The sequence below is a fragment of the Columba livia genome, chromosome 18 (assembly GCF_036013475.1).
Source record: "Columba livia isolate bColLiv1 breed racing homer chromosome 18, bColLiv1.pat.W.v2, whole genome shotgun sequence".
NCBI classification, from domain to species: domain Eukaryota; kingdom Metazoa; phylum Chordata; class Aves; order Columbiformes; family Columbidae; genus Columba; species Columba livia.
The window spans coordinates 6254729-6270999 of record NC_088619.1 but is presented as its reverse complement, the minus strand read 5'-3'; the positions used below and the strand labels follow the sequence as shown (position 1 = coordinate 6270999).

The following is a 16271-nucleotide window of genomic DNA, read 5'->3' as shown; positions in this document are numbered from 1 at the left end:
GCTCGCTCCGGACCATCAGTTGTCCACCTCCAGGGCCAAGCCTTGCTGTGTCCCTTGTGACTTACTAGAGCAGTTGGTAATAATTAGCCGTGATTAACAGGGGGCCAGAGTCAAGAGCACATGTGCTGGGCCGCAGGGAGTGAATTCTTTGGGTCAGAGCGAACAAGGGTGATCCTGGCGCCACACCGGGCAGGGACAGGAGGAACAACGTGACAAGCTGCAGGCTGGGGGACTTTTGAGCAGGGCTCCAGAGTCTTGTTCTCACTCCGCTGGCCCTGAGCCTTCTAGACGATGCTGATACCCCAAAGCTTTACTGATAGAGGCAAAAAGCATCAAATTGTTACACCAGTGCACCCACATTTCTCTGTGTGGCCATTTGCTGTTGGGATATGTGCTAACTCCCTGCCTTCCTTTTGTAGTTTTAGTTCCAACTGGGCTTTAGACCTGGTTTCATCCCTGCATGTCCCAGTGATGAAGGTTTGTCCTGTCTTTCCTCCTTCTTGCCCGGTCTCTTCTTCCTCCATGTGCCCTGTGCCTGAGCTCTCCTGCCCACCACAGCCCCCCAGCCCCTGCGCAGCCGCAGGGCTTGTTCCCTGGAAATGTTCCTTGAAATCAGCCCGGCCACCATCCCCTCACAGCGACCTGGGGACAATGTCTGCTCTCCTAGGGGACGAGGCCAGCGCTGCCAGCCTTGTGTCACAGTCCTGCTCCCGTGTTCGCACCAGGACGTTGTCACCAACGCCACCTGGGCACTCAGTGGATGCCGGCACGGTGCCATCCCTGCACAGCCGAAATTTCCAGGGGATCAGGGCAAGAAAATGGAGACTGAAGCAAACTCATAGACAGTGATTTTTGTATTTATCTCCATTTGAACAAGCAGCATTGGTAATACGTCTGGGCAGGCTGGAGTAGAAGTGAGGGGTGGTTGGATCTGGGGGTGCAAGAAGCATTGGGGGAAAATGCAGCCATGAATACACCAGCCTGGGGGTGTGTGGGTGAGACTGGGGAGCAGGGATGGGGTTTGGTCCCAAGTTTCTGGGTCTGGATAATGACAGTGGGTGTTTGGGGAGGGGCTGGAGGTGGGTGACACCCCAGGACAACATGTCATGGGTGCTCAGGGAGCCTTGGGTGTAGGGCCAAGGGTTTGGATGGAGCAGTGCTCACCATGCTGCTGCTCCCCAAGTCGGGGGGCTTCCTAAAAATCCATTCCCGCCCCCACCCCCAAATCACTATACATCAGCTGTAAACACTTGTTTTCCTTGCTGAGTCCCTTCCCCCGCTGTAACAAACATTTTGGTATGCACATCCTTTAGTTCAAAGGGCTGTTTTCTTTGTCTAGAAGAGTTTAACTTAAGTGATATTGAAACATCCTTTCAAAAAAGAAACTAAGCCATTTGCTTCTGCAAATATCAAAACTCTTCATCCAGATTTTCCCCCAAGCTCCCTAAACCCGTTTTTCCATTCCCCCAGCCCAAACTATTTCTTGAAGTCGACAGAAAGCCCTGAAACGGTTTGTTTGCTGCAAAACCACGTTGTGGGGGAGCGATAAATTCAAGCAGAAAGCGGGGCAGGGAACAGGAGGCAGCACCCCCCCAGCTGTGTGTGTCCCCCGTTTTCTCCCCTTTTGCACTAGGGGTTTGGCCGGTGAGCGGCTGGGTGGGGGATGTGCTGGTGGGGCTGCTATCGGGTACCCCATGGCCAGAGCTCGGCTTCACCTGGGAGTCTGGATTTAGCTGATAGACTTAATAAGCAACAGCCAGCTCCGGCCCTGTGAGGTTGGAGTTGCCGATAGGGAGATCGCGTGATTTAACTGAACAAGAAAGTTAAGAGAAGGGGGAACCCTCGTGTTTTGTGAGCTGTAGGTGGGTGGCATGAAAAGTAGCCAAAAAAAAAAAAAAAAAAAACAAAAACAAACCAAAAAAACCCGTATTTCACTATTGGTCCGGGTAAATGTTTAATCCCCAGCTCGGAGAGAGAAAAAAAAGGCAGCTCAAAAGTGCGCTTTTTTTTCTCTCAGCAAGTCTGAACCAGTCAGCCCGGTGCCTCCGCCCCCGGCTCACACCCTCCCGCCTCTCCGGAGGAAGATCCAGCGCGCTCCGAGGTGCAGCGGGACCCGGCGGTGTCCGCACCCCGGGACTGCGAGCGGAGCGGGGCCGGGGGGTTCGCGGGGTTCCCTGCAGGAGCGGGGCCGGGGGGTTCGCGGGGTTCCCTGCAGGAGCGGCCGGGGGGTTCGCGGGGGTCCCTGCAGGAGCGGGGCCGGGGGGTTCGCGGGGTTCCCTGCAGGAGCGGCCGTGTGCCCGGTGCAGGCAGCGCGGGACGGTCTCGTACGCGGTGCAGGCAGCGCTGGCTCCCGCCCTGCCCGGGATGGGGTCCCCGCACTGGAAGCGGCTCTGCCTCCTGCTGCTGGCCGGGTTAACATCCTCCCTGCTGCTCTACGGGCACTACTACGCGACGGTGGAGTCGCCCACGGGCCGGAGGATCATAGCCAGGTACGGGGCGCGGGGGGGGCAGGGGTGTGTAAATCCTGCATGAGGTACCGCGCACTGGGGTGGGGAAGGGGAATTGGGGTGCCGCTGAGGACCCCTTAGTGCAGGTTATCCCAGCTGTGTTGTTGGCTGGTTTGAGAAATGTGCTTGCAGCCCCCTGCCATCCCGGTCGTGCCCGGAGCGGGACCCCGGCGCCGTGGTGGGGGTGCAGGGGTCTCTGTGTATATGTGTGTGTGTGTGTGTGTGTGTGTGTGTTCAAAGTGCAAAGAAACTATCGCTGGGTGCAGGGACAACTCAGCCCCTGCTCAAACCCTCATCCGGACGCTCTGTCAGCCCCCTGTGTCCCCTCTGGGCTGATTTAGGATGGGAGCCGGCTGATTGTCCTGGGGAAGGGTTGGCCCCCATGGAGCCGCACTGATTCCCCCACTGCAGGGGCAGGACACTGCTCCCTGCAGCCCGCACTGATCCCTGGGGCTGTTCCCCCCCACTTGCAAACTCCCAGAGGCTGCAGCAATTCCCAAACTCCAGCAATTTGCAGCTCCCCCTTTGTGGTTGCATCTGCCTTCCCTGTACCCTCCCCAAGTCCCTTCCCCATTCTCCCTGTGCCAGGTGGCTGGGGGTGCTGGGGCCCCCCAGGGAGCCCTGGTGAGTTCTAGGGAGTGCGGCTGAGCAGGCAGGGTGTGAGGGAGCCTGCACAGCGCTTGGTCTGCAGAAACAGCCACCCTCCTCTGCTGCGAGCAGCAGGTGATGCCCAGAGAGCGCTATGGGTGTCCCTTGCCTCTGCGCTGGGTGCTGCTGGGTGCTCTTGGGTGCCGTCAGTGGAACAGAGCCCAGCTGCTGCCTGGGACTGGAGGATGTTGTGGGGACCGGAGCTGGTCCTGCACGGGGTGAGCTGAGAGTAGCCAGATTTGCACTGGGAGTTGCTGGGGATGCAGCGGGCTGGGCTGCCTGGGGGTCCAGATCCTCTCTCTTTCCCAGCTGGCAGCCATGGACTCCCCTTGCCCCCTCCTGCCCTGCCCAGGGTAGAGATTTCTCCTGCCGTGCTGGCAGAGCAGATGTGTCCCCAGCAGCCCCGGCAAAGGTTGGCTGTTGCCACCCTTGGCCGTGCTGTGGGGGCAGCAGTGCTGGCGTCAGCCTGTACCACACAGGGCAGGTGGTGTCTGGGGTGTGGAGCAGCTCCCTGCAAAGAGCTTGATGTCTATGAGGGGGGAAACTGAGGCAGCAAGACATGCCCAGGGACTGTGCTGGAGCTGGGGATGAAAACCAGCTGTATCCTGCTGCAGGGTCCATGGCCCATCCTAGGGGCAGGGTGTGGAGGGACCCAGGCTTCCCCTACCAAATGGCAGGTGGCAGGGAACTCAGCCACTGTCTGGACCTGCCCCAGGTCCCCCCACCGCAGAGCCAGCCTGGCTTCCTGTCCTGGGACTGCTTGTCCAGCCCCAGAGCAGAGCCCGGGGTGAGATAACGGGGAGCTGACCTGCACTCCAGAGCTCTCCTTGACTTTTCCTCTTGGCTTTAACCCAACTGCTAAAGCTAGAGCCAAACCAGAGCGAGTCCTGTTTGCTCCGATTCCCTGAGTTCACAAGCACACTGCTTGTCCAGCCTGAGCTGCGTGCCCGGTGGGATCAGCGCTGTTGACGGATGTGGGGCTGAGTCCAGAGGTGAAACCAGGGTGGCTGGTGTTTCACACGGCTGACGTGCCATTGCAGAGCACATGCTTCTCACTTTGCCTGCTGCCGGAGCTGAGAGAGACGGTCAGGGGTGCTCATGCATCGGTGCAGGCGGCTGCGTTTCAGGGGTGAGGTTTGTGTGAGCAGTGTCTCCGGGGATGAAGTGGATTAGAAGGAATCTGACCCCGTGATTGATGCCAGCTGCTGCCAGCACCAAATCACCTGAGGGCCAGATGCCCACAGCAATGCTGAATCCCCCTCCAGATCAGCACAAAGCTGGTGGCAGTGGTGAGAGCCCTGTGGAGATGGGCAAAATGTCTCTGTCCCTGCAGGGACCCAGATCCTGGAAGTCCCCGGGGTTTGGTCCTGTCCCACTCCTGCCCGGCCACCTTTCTGAAACCCCGTTGTGAGCCGCTGGCAACGTCCATGGCTTTATTCTTGGGTCAGGCAGGATGGGCGCAGAGCTCTGCCCAGCCTCGCTGTGCCGCTTGGACTCTGCGCCACGGAAAGATGCTTTCTGGACCTTGGCCCTTCGTGGTGGGATGGAGCAAATGCCTTCCGAGAGCAGGTTCACCTCGGTGCTTCGGACCGTTCAAATGTCTCTGTAAGGCTGTTTGCCGAAGATAAGGCTGGAGTGTGTGCTCACAACACTAGTACACAGCGTTATCTTCCGGAAACGAGGGGTGGCCATGGACCAGCAACGTCATACTTGTGACTGCCACGGCAGTGAGAGAGCCGACCCAGGCTGGGCTGGCTCGGTTGCCACAGCTGGTGCCCGGGCAGCCACGGGCCACTCCTTCCCCAGAGCCCCATTGTGCATCGGCCGGTCCCGGGGTGGGTTGTCATCTTCTGAGTCAACCAAGCATCACGAGGTGCTTCGCCACATCCTGGCAGATGACGTCAAAGCATTTGGCTCCCCGATGTGCAGCTGAGCTGCTGTCTGGTGGGGGGAGCCCAGCCACCCCACACCCTCCCCAGCACCCACAGCTGGCATGTGAGCATAGAGAGGCGCTGGCATGGGGTTTGGCTTCATCAGGTCAGCACAAGTCCTGGAGGAGGTGAGGAGCAAGTGCCACACACTGTGTCTGGCCATCGGTGGAGGTGGGTCCCAGCTCCTGGAGCAGGAGCCAACCCACTGGACTGTCTGCACCCACCTCCTCCAGCTGAGCACCCCCAGGCACCCTGCAGCATCCCCGGACGAGCAGAAAGCAGCACAGCCCCCTCCATCTGCCTGCACCCAGGGCTCTGCCTTGTCCTGCAGGCTCTGGGATGGGCCAGGGAAGTGAAGGGTCTGTCCCAAGAAATGAGAGTGGGAGAGCTTGGAGGGGCAAGGATGTGCAGCTGGGGCTTGTGAGCCCGACAGGAAAGGGCTGGGAGGGCAGCGAGGCTGGGAGAGAGTGGTTGTGTGGCTCCTGGGCAACAGATCCCCTGCCCAGAGCTGGGGCAGAGTGAGGAGGGAGCTGGGACTAAAGCTCATGTGGCTCCAAGTCCCCATCCACACCTGGGGACATTCTCCAGCCCTCGGTCCCAGCACCCAGGTGATGTCCCTGCATATCATGCCATACCCTGTGGTGGCATGGAGCAGGGTTTTGGGGGCACGTGGGTCTGGATGCACACCTGGGCAGGGCTGTCAGTGCGGCTGGTGTCTATTTGGGCTGTGGTGGGACTGGGCAGAGGCACGAGGGGACATGTCTCCCATGGCAGGGGATGGCAGGGCGGGCTCAGCAGAAACTCAATTCCACTACGCCAGGCAGCATTGCGCCGGGGGGGTGGCAGAGCTCCGCTCCACACCTGCCTCTACCTGTCCCTGTGCTCCTGAGCTGAGCTCCTGTAACAAGGGGCCCTTGTCTCCTCCACAACCCCCCCATTCTGGGCTGAGCACCTGCCGGCTGGGCTGGCGGTGGTGCCGGGGGGGATCTGAAGGGCCTTTCTGTGCAGGATGAATGGGAGCCTGTTCCCTGCCGGTGGGCTCCCACCTCCCGCTTGCCAGGCTGCGACCCGGCCCCAGCCCTGTCCCCCTGGGAGGTCAGGTCTGCTCTGCCCACTCAGGGTACCCTGAGATGCTCAGGAGGGACCCCCTGCCCCATCCCCAGCACTAAAGGGGGGATTGGGACATGCCTCAGCCAGCCCTATGGAAAAGGGGGTCTCATACACCCCGAGAGCCCTCAGATCCCAGTTGGTGATTGCTTTTCCAGTGCTGCAACTAAACATGTTTTGGCTCATCCCAGCCCTTTGCACCTCCTCCTGCTTGGGCGTGGGAAGGGTGGGATTGTGGGAAGGGCTGGGGAGGTCTTGGCGGTGTCCCCCTAAGTCTGCAGGCTTGTCTGGGTGCAGATTTTGGTACCTGGAGGTCCTGGAGGTGGGACCCGCTGGCAGACCGTGGCTGCTTTCTGCATAAACCTGGTATTTTACAGCCCTGTGGCTCTTGGCTTGCAGAACCACCCACAGATGGGGTTGGGTGGGTGCAGGCAGTGGCCAAGGGGAGCTGGGTGGCGGTGATGTGGTCCTGCCCCATGGCCCTCAGGGCTGGGGGTGACTTCATGTCACCTCCCCGGCTGAGCCCCCATTGGCTTCTCCCCCCAGCCTGCTGCAGCCGGAGCCGCTGGTCCTGGCTCCGCCGGGGACATCGCACCAGGTCAGCAGCCGCAGATGGATCCTGGAAGGCGGCTCAGAGAGGTGAGGGGGGAAGGTGTGTGTGGTGGTTCCAGCACCAGCTGGGACCCCCTGCCCACTGCAGGGCTCCCCAGTGCCCAAGTGATGGATCTTTAACTCTGCTCTGTGTTTTCTCCTTTCTAGTGAGTCCTTCAAGCCTTCTGCTGAGCTGGAGGAGCCCAAGCCCAGCAGAGAGAAGGTAATGATGTGTGGTTCAAGTCCCCAGTGCTGCCTTCTTGGTGGGTTTGGTCAGTTCAGGGTCTGTATTGGGAAGCTGAGGAGCAGCAACATCATCTGGAAAGGGTTTTGTGTGTGTGTGTGTGTGTGTGGAGAAGCAACCTCCTCCATCCATGAGTGTGGGTCTCCCTGAACCTCCCTGGTGTGGCTGGAACTGAACCAAGCTCTTCCTCCCCCCGCAGCCCAGCACGTGCCTCCGCTCAGTGATGGCCAGAGCAAAGGCCGACCCCAAGTTTGGGGAGGTCTTCCGCTTCGACATCCCCGTGCTGATGTGGGACCAGCACTTCACACCAGAGACCTGGGAGAGGCTGAAGACACGACATGTCCCCTACGGCTGGCAGGGCTTGTCCCACACAGGTACAGACCCGGCTGGCATGGGGGTGGCAGCAAATGGGGCAAAACAGGGTGACAAGAGGGTGCAGGGTAGCTCAAGGGGACCAGGGAGCCCAGCAGAAGGGACTGAGGACATGGGCAGGCGGAGAAGCCCTGGAGAGGAGCTGGGGACCTTGACCTCTCCCCACTCTGCCTCTTAGGGCACGGGGTGGAGGGGATGGCTTTGCAAATGCCGCTTGCTGCATCTTGTGACATTTTCCCTGCATAAAAGCCCCAGTGTGTGCATGATTATTAACTGGGGCCAGAGGAGCTCAGACAACCCGCTCCATTGTTGCAGATGGAGATTGTTTCCCTTCCCACCCCAAACCCACTCTCTGCTCCCCCATGGCAGCCACCAGCTTCAGTCCCTGGGCTGGGAAGTGCTGGGGATGGCGGGGGGGAGCAAACCGGTAGCAGATGCAAAGAGACATTGTTAAGAGGGGATGTGGCCAGTGCAGGCAGGAACATCCGCAGAGCTGGAGATGTCCAGCTGTGTCCCCATGCCTTCCATGGCTCCAGGACGCTGCTGTTTGGAGGGCGAATCACAGAAGGGTTTGGGTTGAAGGGACCTTCCCAGCTCCCCCAGTGCCCCCCCTGCCATGAGCAGGGACATCTTCACCAGCTCAGGTTGCTCAGAGCCCCGTCCAGCCTGGCCTGGGATATCTCCAGGGATGGTTCATCCACCACCTCTGGGCAACCTGGGACAGGCTCTCACCACCCTCAGTGTAAAAAATTTCTTCTCATGTCCAGCCTGAATCTCCCTCCATTAGTTTAAAACCATCACCCTTTGTCCTATCACAACAGGCCCTGCTAAAAAGCCTGTCCCTTTTGGGGGGCTGTGAGGGGGCTGATGCCAAACCTGGGAGAGGAGGGTCTGGCTGGTGTTCCCCCACCCTACTTGCAGACCCCTCTCCTGCATGGGGACAGCATGAGCTCTCTGGTGCGCTGCTCCTGGACGTGCTCTTGCACAAGCGTGTCTGTGCTGTTGCACACTCACACGGGCTGACACGCGCCTTCTCCCTGCTGACTGCTCGCATCCTGCTCGTTTCAGCGGTGGGCAGCACCCTCCGGCTCCTCAACGCCTCCGCCAACCGGCACCTCTTCGACAGGGACACCTTCCCCAGAGGCTGTGTCCGCTGCGCCGTGGTGGGCAATGGTGGCATCCTCAACGGCTCACGGCAGGGCAAGGCCATTGATGCCCACGACCTGGTCTTCAGGTGGGGACATGTCCTGGGCAGGATGGGGATGTGGGTGCTGTGGAGCGACTGGCCCCAGACACATATCCTGTGCTTTTTCTGCAGGATCAATGGTGCCGTGATCAAGGGCTTTGAGGAGGACGTCGGGACCAAGATCTCCTTCTATGGCTTCACGGTGAACACCATGAAGAACTCCCTCATCGCCTATGCGGAGTATGGCTTCACAGAGGTGCCCCAGGGCAAGGTGAGACCTTGAGGGTTTGTCAGGAGGGTGATCTCCAATTGTCTCCTGAGCTGGGTTTGTGCCCCAGACCTTCTCCCCATCTCAGGAGCCTTCAGCCCTTGCATCACTGTCATGGGTAGTGCCCCAAAGCCCCTGCTCTGTGTCCCCACTGCAGGACCTGAGGTACATCTTCATCCCCTCGGATATCCGTGACTACGTGATGCTGAGGTCGGCCATTCAGGGCAGCCCCGTCCCCGAGGGCTCGGACAAGGGGGACGAGTAAGTAGCCCCCAGGATCCCTCCCAGCACCTTTGGTGACACACTGGAGGAGCAGGACTTGCCCACCCTCATCCTACACCTGTCCCTGGTGGGATAAACCCCATGTAGCCCCTAGACCCCCATGACACAGATTCTGCCCTTCTCCTCACCCCACCACAGGCCACAGAAGTATTTTGGACCAGAGGCATCTGCAGAGAAGTTCAAACTGCTGCATCCTGATTTCCTGCAGTACCTGACAGCGAGGTGAGGATGAGGAGGACTGTGGCTGCTGCCCCACTCTCTGCAGATAAAGCAGAGAGATTTGTCCCCTGACATTAGGATGAGAGGAAATGGCCTCAAGTTGCACGAGGGAAGGTTTAGATTGGATCTGGGGAACAATTTATTCCCAAAAGGGGTTGTTGGGCATTGGAACAGGCTGCCCAGGGCAGTGGTGGTGTCACCATCCCTGGAAGGGTTGAACAGACATGGAGATGAGATTCTCAGGGACATAGGTTAGTGCCAGTGTTGGGTTAACAGTTGGACTCAATTATCTTGAGGGTCTTTTCCAACCCAAATGGTTCTTTGATTCCCATTCCCTGCAGCACAGCTCACATCCCCTCTGGCAGGGAGACTCCCACAGCCGTGGTGCTGTGCCAGCCATGACCCCTCTGTCCTGGCGTGTCCCCCACAGGTTCCTGCGCTCAGAGCTGCTGAACACACAGTACAGGTCACTCTACATGCCCAGCACTGGCGCCCTCATGCTCCTCACTGCGCTCCACACCTGCGACCAGGTAAGAAGACACAGGGCCCCCTCCCCGTGGGGGACAAGGGGATCCCCCTTTGACTGCTGGGAGCTTGTGACTACCTGCTGTAAGGCTCCTGGTGGGGACCAGTGCGTCCTGGTGGCCGTCCCACATCTGCCACCACCTGTCCGCAGCGGGGTAGTGGTGCATGGAGCACCTTAGGCTGAGCCTTAACCCCATCCTTTGTCTTTCTGTCCCACCTCCCTCCCCACAGGTCAGTGCCTACGGGTTCATCACCACCAACTACAAGCAGTTCTCAGACCATTACTATGAGGCAGAGAAGAAACCGCTGGTGTTCTACGCCAACCATGACATGATGCTGGAGGCAGCGCTGTGGAGAAGCCTGCACCAAGCAGGGATCATCACCCTCTACCAGCGGTGAGGCTGGGTGGTGGCCCACGGGACAAGTCCAAGGACTCCCGTGGCTTTTGTCTTTCCTGAAGGCCACCTCCTCCCTCCCAAGGGCTCTCCCCAGCTCTCTGGCCAGCCCAAGGTGCAGACCAGTCGCACTGTAGCTAGTGGTGGTGGTGAGTGGCGAGCTGAAGCTGATGCAGGGAAATGCTGCATTTCCTTGAGGAGCTCTGGCAACTTGTTTCACAGTTCAACGTGATTGAATGTCGCCTTTGGGGTACACTGTGGCTGTGACCTCCTAGTCCCACGGACATGGCTGGGAAGTGCAGGGTGATGCTGCAAGGGATGCTGGAGATGGTGTGGCTGGAGGATGTCCTTCACCTCACTGTCGCACTCCAGCTCAGATGCTCGTCACTGTGGTGGGACCACGACAGGCAGGATGGATCCTTGGACTGGCGGGAATGGAGACAAGATCATCCAGCTAATGGGAGGTGGTGTGGTTGGAGAACACCTCCCTCCCGGATTGCAGAAATCTTTTACTCCAGCCAGCTCTGTGGTGACACGTGCCACTCTCCAGAAGGATCTTTTTGCCTCTGTGATCAGTGGGAATGACAGTAGCTCGGCTGTGCTTTCCTGTGACAGACGCACAGCACACCCTGTTGTTGTTCCCTTCTCTAGGTCATGGTTCTTTCAAACAGGGGTCTTAAAAGCCATCAGCCAAGAGCAGGGTGACAGCAGGGGACACCAGGAGCGCGGCTGGCCGTGGAGCAGCCCGGAGCTGGTCTCAGGCCAAGTGTGGGTAGTTGTGGGTTTGTCAGGTTTTTCTTGCTCAGGGAACCACATGGTGTGCTGTAAGTGCTCTGAGAACAGTCCCACGCCAGGCAGGTTAGGGAACCTACAAGTTCGTTGGGCGAGTCTAAGTGATGGTCGCTATTTTTTTTTCTTCCCCCCTAAAAATAACCTGAAGGAGGTGCTGAAGGTCTGGAACCCTTCAGTCATCCCACACTGAGGAAGACCCGTGGGGAGGCTGCTCCAGCAGCCAGAGGGTTGGTTGGGCACGGCAGTGTAATCGGAGACACTTTCCCACTTTGTGTAATTACATACATGTTGAATGATTGTTTTCTTCTATGCCTGTGTGTTTTGGCAAACAGGGTGGGGATAAGAACCCCCTTACCTCCTGCAGCAGAAGAGCTGCCTCACGTACCAGTGATCCTTGAACTGGGGACCAGCCCCAGTTGGGGGTTAAATGGGGGAGATCCTGGTGTCCAGCGCTGTCCCACAGCCTTTTTCCTCTGGAGATGGGAGCCAGGGAGCCTCCAAACCCCCTTGAGCTCCCTGCAGGCTTCTCTCAGGCAGCTCCAATGAGTATTACTGAAGATCTGTCTATAAACCCATTTCTGATGTAATCTCTAGCTTGGAGCCCATCTTGTGTCCCCAGGTCTCAAACTAACCTTTTACTGTATCAGAGCGACCTGACAATGGACCCAAGGCAGCCTGTTTGGCCTGTTTTTTTATTCACCAGTGCTCAGCAGAACCTCTTTCATAGAACAAGGCTGATCCTCGCCATGACCTGATGAAAAATCACCAAGTCTCAGCACAGCCCACGCAGGTGACCTTGAACATGGCAATTGGCAGCACTCTGATGCATAGGGCACATAAAACAGGTTTTCCAAAGGAGCGCGTTCCCAGCACAGCATCCTGCCAGGAATCCCATCCAGCTTATGGGCAGAGCTGTTTGCACACATCAGGAACTGCCGCACACGCCCTCCTTTCTCATTGCAAAAAGGGAGGTTTTCTGGCCAAGGGTGTAGCCAAGCCCAGGAATTAAACACGCTCCAGTCTAAGGGCTTTGCCAGACAATGAACCTGATGGCTGCATCTTGCTGCTTCTCCTTGAGCTTCTCAGCAGACCACAAAAACCATTTCTGTCACCAGTCCTAGCTGAGCCGTAAGTCGTTTTGTCGCACTGTTACTGTGAATTGCTTTTCTTCAACACTGGAGTCTCTGGCTATTGGGGAGGAGGAGGTGTAGCTGTGAAGGGTAAGTTCACAACTGCTTAAATTTCAGAAAGCATTTTAACCCCAAATCCTTCCTACCTCTTCAAAACCATTTCTGTTCCAAGTAGATAACCTTTATGAACAAAAAACTTCAATTCCCAAGATTTTCCATAGCTTATTTTATTCAGGAACAGAAGACAGCAGGGAGCCACCTTTTCTTCCAGCCAGCTGTAGATCAGGTCCTAGTGGAAAAAAGGCAGCGTGAGACCAAAGCAACTGTCAGATGAACGTTCCTGATGTGCACTATTTAATCAAGAGCACAGGTCACAGGAGACAAAAATTGCTACCCTCCCAAGCCAAGTGCACCAGTACCCAAATCCTCTCAGGTTTTACTGGGAACTCACCAACAATGCGGTTGCAGCAACCCCTGAGCACTGAGGACGAGCCTGCGGTTATGCACACGAGGCCATTTTACACTGTTCTGACTGATGCATCAGTGGCCGTTTGCAAGAGCCTCTCCAGAACCATCTTCCTTCTGCTGCTTCTAGAGTTGGGAGACACCACAAAGCAATGCTGTAACTACTTTCCTAAAACATAATGGTTCTGAAACTATTCCTGCCTCTCTCTGTTCTCAAAGCACTGAGTAGCTTTTACATTTCCTATTTATCACCAGGCTGCCTTTTCATCTTTTCCCCCTCATTCCTTGGAAGCCAAAAGCGCCACGTGCTCTTCCTAGTGACCGGTCCTACTTGGAACACTTTGTATTGACAGAGCAACCAACCTGGCTGCTGGTTTGCAGCACCATTCCCTCCCCTTCTGCACACTAACCTTGATTTCTTAAGGAAATCCACTGTCGTCAAGTCTTCCGCTTCAGCTTGTCAGTGAATGTTATAGATCTTCTGCAAACAAACACAAATTCTGTTAAATAAAGCGTGAAATTATTTAGTAGAATGCAGCTGTCAGCTACCTGGAGACAAAGTGCCATTCCAGTGTGTGTATTCAGTGACTGTACATCAGGTGAGACAAAAACTGCGTTTCTTATCTGCCCTTCAACCCGCCGCTGTGCCTCACTGTTTGGACAAACTTAAAAGCTCTTCATATATCAAAACTCTGCCATGACAACAGCGGGCAGCGCTTCTAGGCCCTGGGCTGAGCCTTGCCCTGTCTGGGCTGTGGCTGGCTGCTGAGCAGCCTGTACGTGCAGGACAGTGCCCATGCTGCAGTCACACGTGGCAGGGGCAGGAGGAAAGGGACACATGCTGCTTTTGCCCTACAGGTGACACTCATGTCACCTGAGCCTTTGCAGGGGATAAGAGACCTGCTCAGGGAAAGCCTCAGTGGACAGTTGTTTCTCCCTCACAGCTGAGATGTCAGACAGGGATAACAGCACATCACAGGCTATATTTTTCTCCTGCCCTTGGCTATATAAACTCCCTGAGTTCTACAAAATTACACCCAGACACCGACATGCCGATGAGCAGTGCTCTTCCCAACGACCAGGATTTTTCCTGGTAAGCGTTCAAAGACTGGGTATTCTGCTCAGATGAGTCATGCTGTCTACAGATCTGACATACAATTAATAAACTCAAAACGAGCAGTATGCAATCCTGAAGTATTCTCTTACCAGTCTGCAGCCCAACTCAGCAGCTGCCATCTTGACAAAGCCATCTTTGGGAGAAGATAGAACCTCAGGATTCTGCAGGATGATTTCCTCCTAAATACAAGTTGCATTGAACACTGTTAGCAACAGTATTTTAAATAAAGTTTGTCCTCCACTCATTTCTTCTCCACCCCTTCTGAAAAAAACAGCACTGAGCAAGGAGTAAAGACAGGAATTTTTCCGTTCAGAGGCAGGCAATTTTTGTCTCATAAATTTAGCACAGCAGAAACCTGTGCCGTGGAGACAAAGAACCATGTTTGCCAGTGACTCGTCTCACTCAGAGACAATAAACTTTGGGAGGTGGATGCTGTTTAAATCCTTGCTTAGGAAAAAAACCCACCAGCTCTGAGACTTGGGTGGTTTAGACCGATTTTAGCTGTTTCAAGCAGACATATTCCTTCTCATCATACAAAAACATCTTAATCCAACTCCCTCTTTACATGCAAGAATAATCCACTCATGTGGGATGTAAATTGTCTGAGAAATGCACTCAAGCAGACCTAAGCCACAGACACCCCTTCCAGGGAAGGATTCTTCAGGATGCGTCCTTTCTAGGATGACCCTTTGCCGTATGTGAACTGCATCTCCTCACCCCCAGCAACCTGATGCAAGTTTGAAACTGCCCCAGTGCACCTCTGGGAAGGCACACAGACCAATTATTCTTTCACTACGTCTATTTCTGTGACAAACACAGTTATGAGATGAGCTGTGTCAAGTGTCTCCATAATGGGCTGTCACCCAATCCCTCCCTACTTCTAATCCCTTCTACTCTTGCTCATTTTGACCACGCTGACAAGCAGGTGCTCTGTTGGACACCAACAACAGTAAAATTCCCATTCATTCTGTGCTGCCTTTCAGCTTGTGCTCCATGGCAGCAAAGGGCTGCACACTCAGGTGGCAGCTGCAACAAAGCTACAGCCTTGATTAGCTTAATTACATTAATCAAACCTTTTATATCTCCTCCCAGTAGCCCCAGGGACACAGAAGGATATCATCTGACACAGCAGAATGCATCTTAGTTCTACAGCCCAGCAACAGGAGAACACCAGACTATGAGAAGACAGATGCTGATGTTTCTCACCATGATGCAGCTGGTGCAGGTTTACTGTCTGTTCAGTGAAGGAATCAGCTTGCCAGGCAGGTAGGTGAGTGTTTTTACCCTTGCTCGACGCCATGCTCTGAAGGAGAAAAAGGGGACAGAGTTAGTTCATGTAACAAACTGTTACTTTACTTTTGCATCTTTAACGCTGAGCCTCAGAGTCATGCTTCCACATAGGAAAGATAAATTTCAGACAGGGATAACTTTTATCATCACTAGCTCAGCTTCCAGAGCAGCCAACACCTGGGCCACACAGGGCTGGCCCAAAATCTCGAGCCTGTTCTTGGAGGTGTGGTTGCTGTGCTCCTCGCGCAGGTGGGTACAGACACGGGGTGGCTACCGCTCGCTCCGCTGCCCCCTCTCTGTGTGGGTTCCGGGCGGGATGTGATGGGTAACGGGGTTCAGCCCGCTGGACCTCGCTGCTTGCAGGGTGCTCAAAGCCAGGCCGCAGTCAGTACTGCTGCACTCAATACCCCCCCCACAGGCGCTGCTGGGGAAGAATCAGCACAAGCATAGCCAAAATCTGCGAGGCGAGCACGTCCGCGGTGCCCGGGGAGGGCCGGAGCCGCGGGGCCCAGCACAGCCCGGCCTTGCCTCCTCCACCCGCCATGGCGGGCACCGTTCCGTCCCCACGGGCCGACATCGAGGCCTCACCGCACCCCTAGAAGCAGCCGCGACGGTGCGCAAGAGCTTCCCGCTCTCCCTCCCGCTGTCTCCGTGCCCCTCGGGGCCGCCCTACCCGCGGATGGCTGCTGATGGCGGGGAGCCCTACTCACCGCCGCGACCCCGCCGCCATGCTGCCCCAGCGCCGAGAGGGAGGGACGTGGCGCGCTGCGCGTGCCCGCCAGGCCTCGCGAGAGGCGCGGAGGCCGATGGGAAGTGTAGTCCGACAGGCCTGTGCGCGGGGCCGGCTCCTCCGCTCCACCTCTGCCAGGGCGGAGATGCCAAATAAAATGTACGGCACTAAGTGTGTGTGATTTAGCTCTGCGGCGAGGCCTGGCTCCGGGGAAGGGGCTGGAGCACCAGTGTGATGGGAGCGGCTGAGGGACCTGGGGGGTTCAGCTGGAGAACAGGAGCTGAGGGGAGACCTTCTGATCTCTGAACTGCCTGAAAGGAGCTTGGAGCCAGGGGGGTCGGGCTCTGCTCCCCAGGAACAAACGCCAGGAGCAGAGGAAACGGCCTCAAGTTGCACCAGAGGAGGTTGAGGTTGGATCTGGGGAACAATTTCTTCCCCAAAGGGCTGTGGGGCATTGGAACAGGCTGCCCAG

At 56.8% G+C, this 16271-nt stretch overlaps 1 protein-coding gene, 1 long non-coding RNA gene and 1 other non-coding gene across 3 annotated transcripts; 1 reads left to right on the top strand and 2 right to left on the bottom strand.

The window, feature by feature from the left end:
• The first annotated feature begins 1995 nt into the window (after positions 1 to 1995).
• ST6GALNAC2 (ST6 N-acetylgalactosaminide alpha-2,6-sialyltransferase 2) lies at positions 1996 to 11364 on the top strand. The gene is made up of 11 exons (XM_065034664.1): positions 1996 to 2101; positions 2338 to 2489; positions 6740 to 6832; positions 6953 to 7007; positions 7228 to 7402; positions 8469 to 8634; positions 8719 to 8857; positions 9012 to 9115; positions 9275 to 9358; positions 9786 to 9885; positions 10112 to 11364. Exons 2-11 carry the CDS (start codon positions 2365 to 2367, stop codon positions 10277 to 10279), a joined length of 1209 nt encoding a protein of 402 aa, XP_064890736.1. The 5' UTR covers positions 1996 to 2101; positions 2338 to 2364; the 3' UTR covers positions 10280 to 11364.
• A 1044-nt stretch (positions 11365 to 12408) lies between these two features.
• Positions 12409 to 15849, bottom strand: LOC110359319 (uncharacterized). The gene is made up of 6 exons (XR_002414403.2): positions 15780 to 15849; positions 14986 to 15082; positions 13869 to 13958; positions 13073 to 13143; positions 12649 to 12788; positions 12409 to 12486 (listed from the first exon to the last, which is right to left on the bottom strand). It is a non-coding gene; the product is annotated as an uncharacterized LOC110359319 (long non-coding RNA).
• On the bottom strand, positions 15152 to 15227 carry LOC135575812 (small nucleolar RNA R38). Its single transcript, XR_010467109.1, has one exon. It is a non-coding gene; the product is annotated as a small nucleolar RNA R38 (small nucleolar RNA).
• Positions 15850 to 16271: the final 422 nt, after the last annotated feature.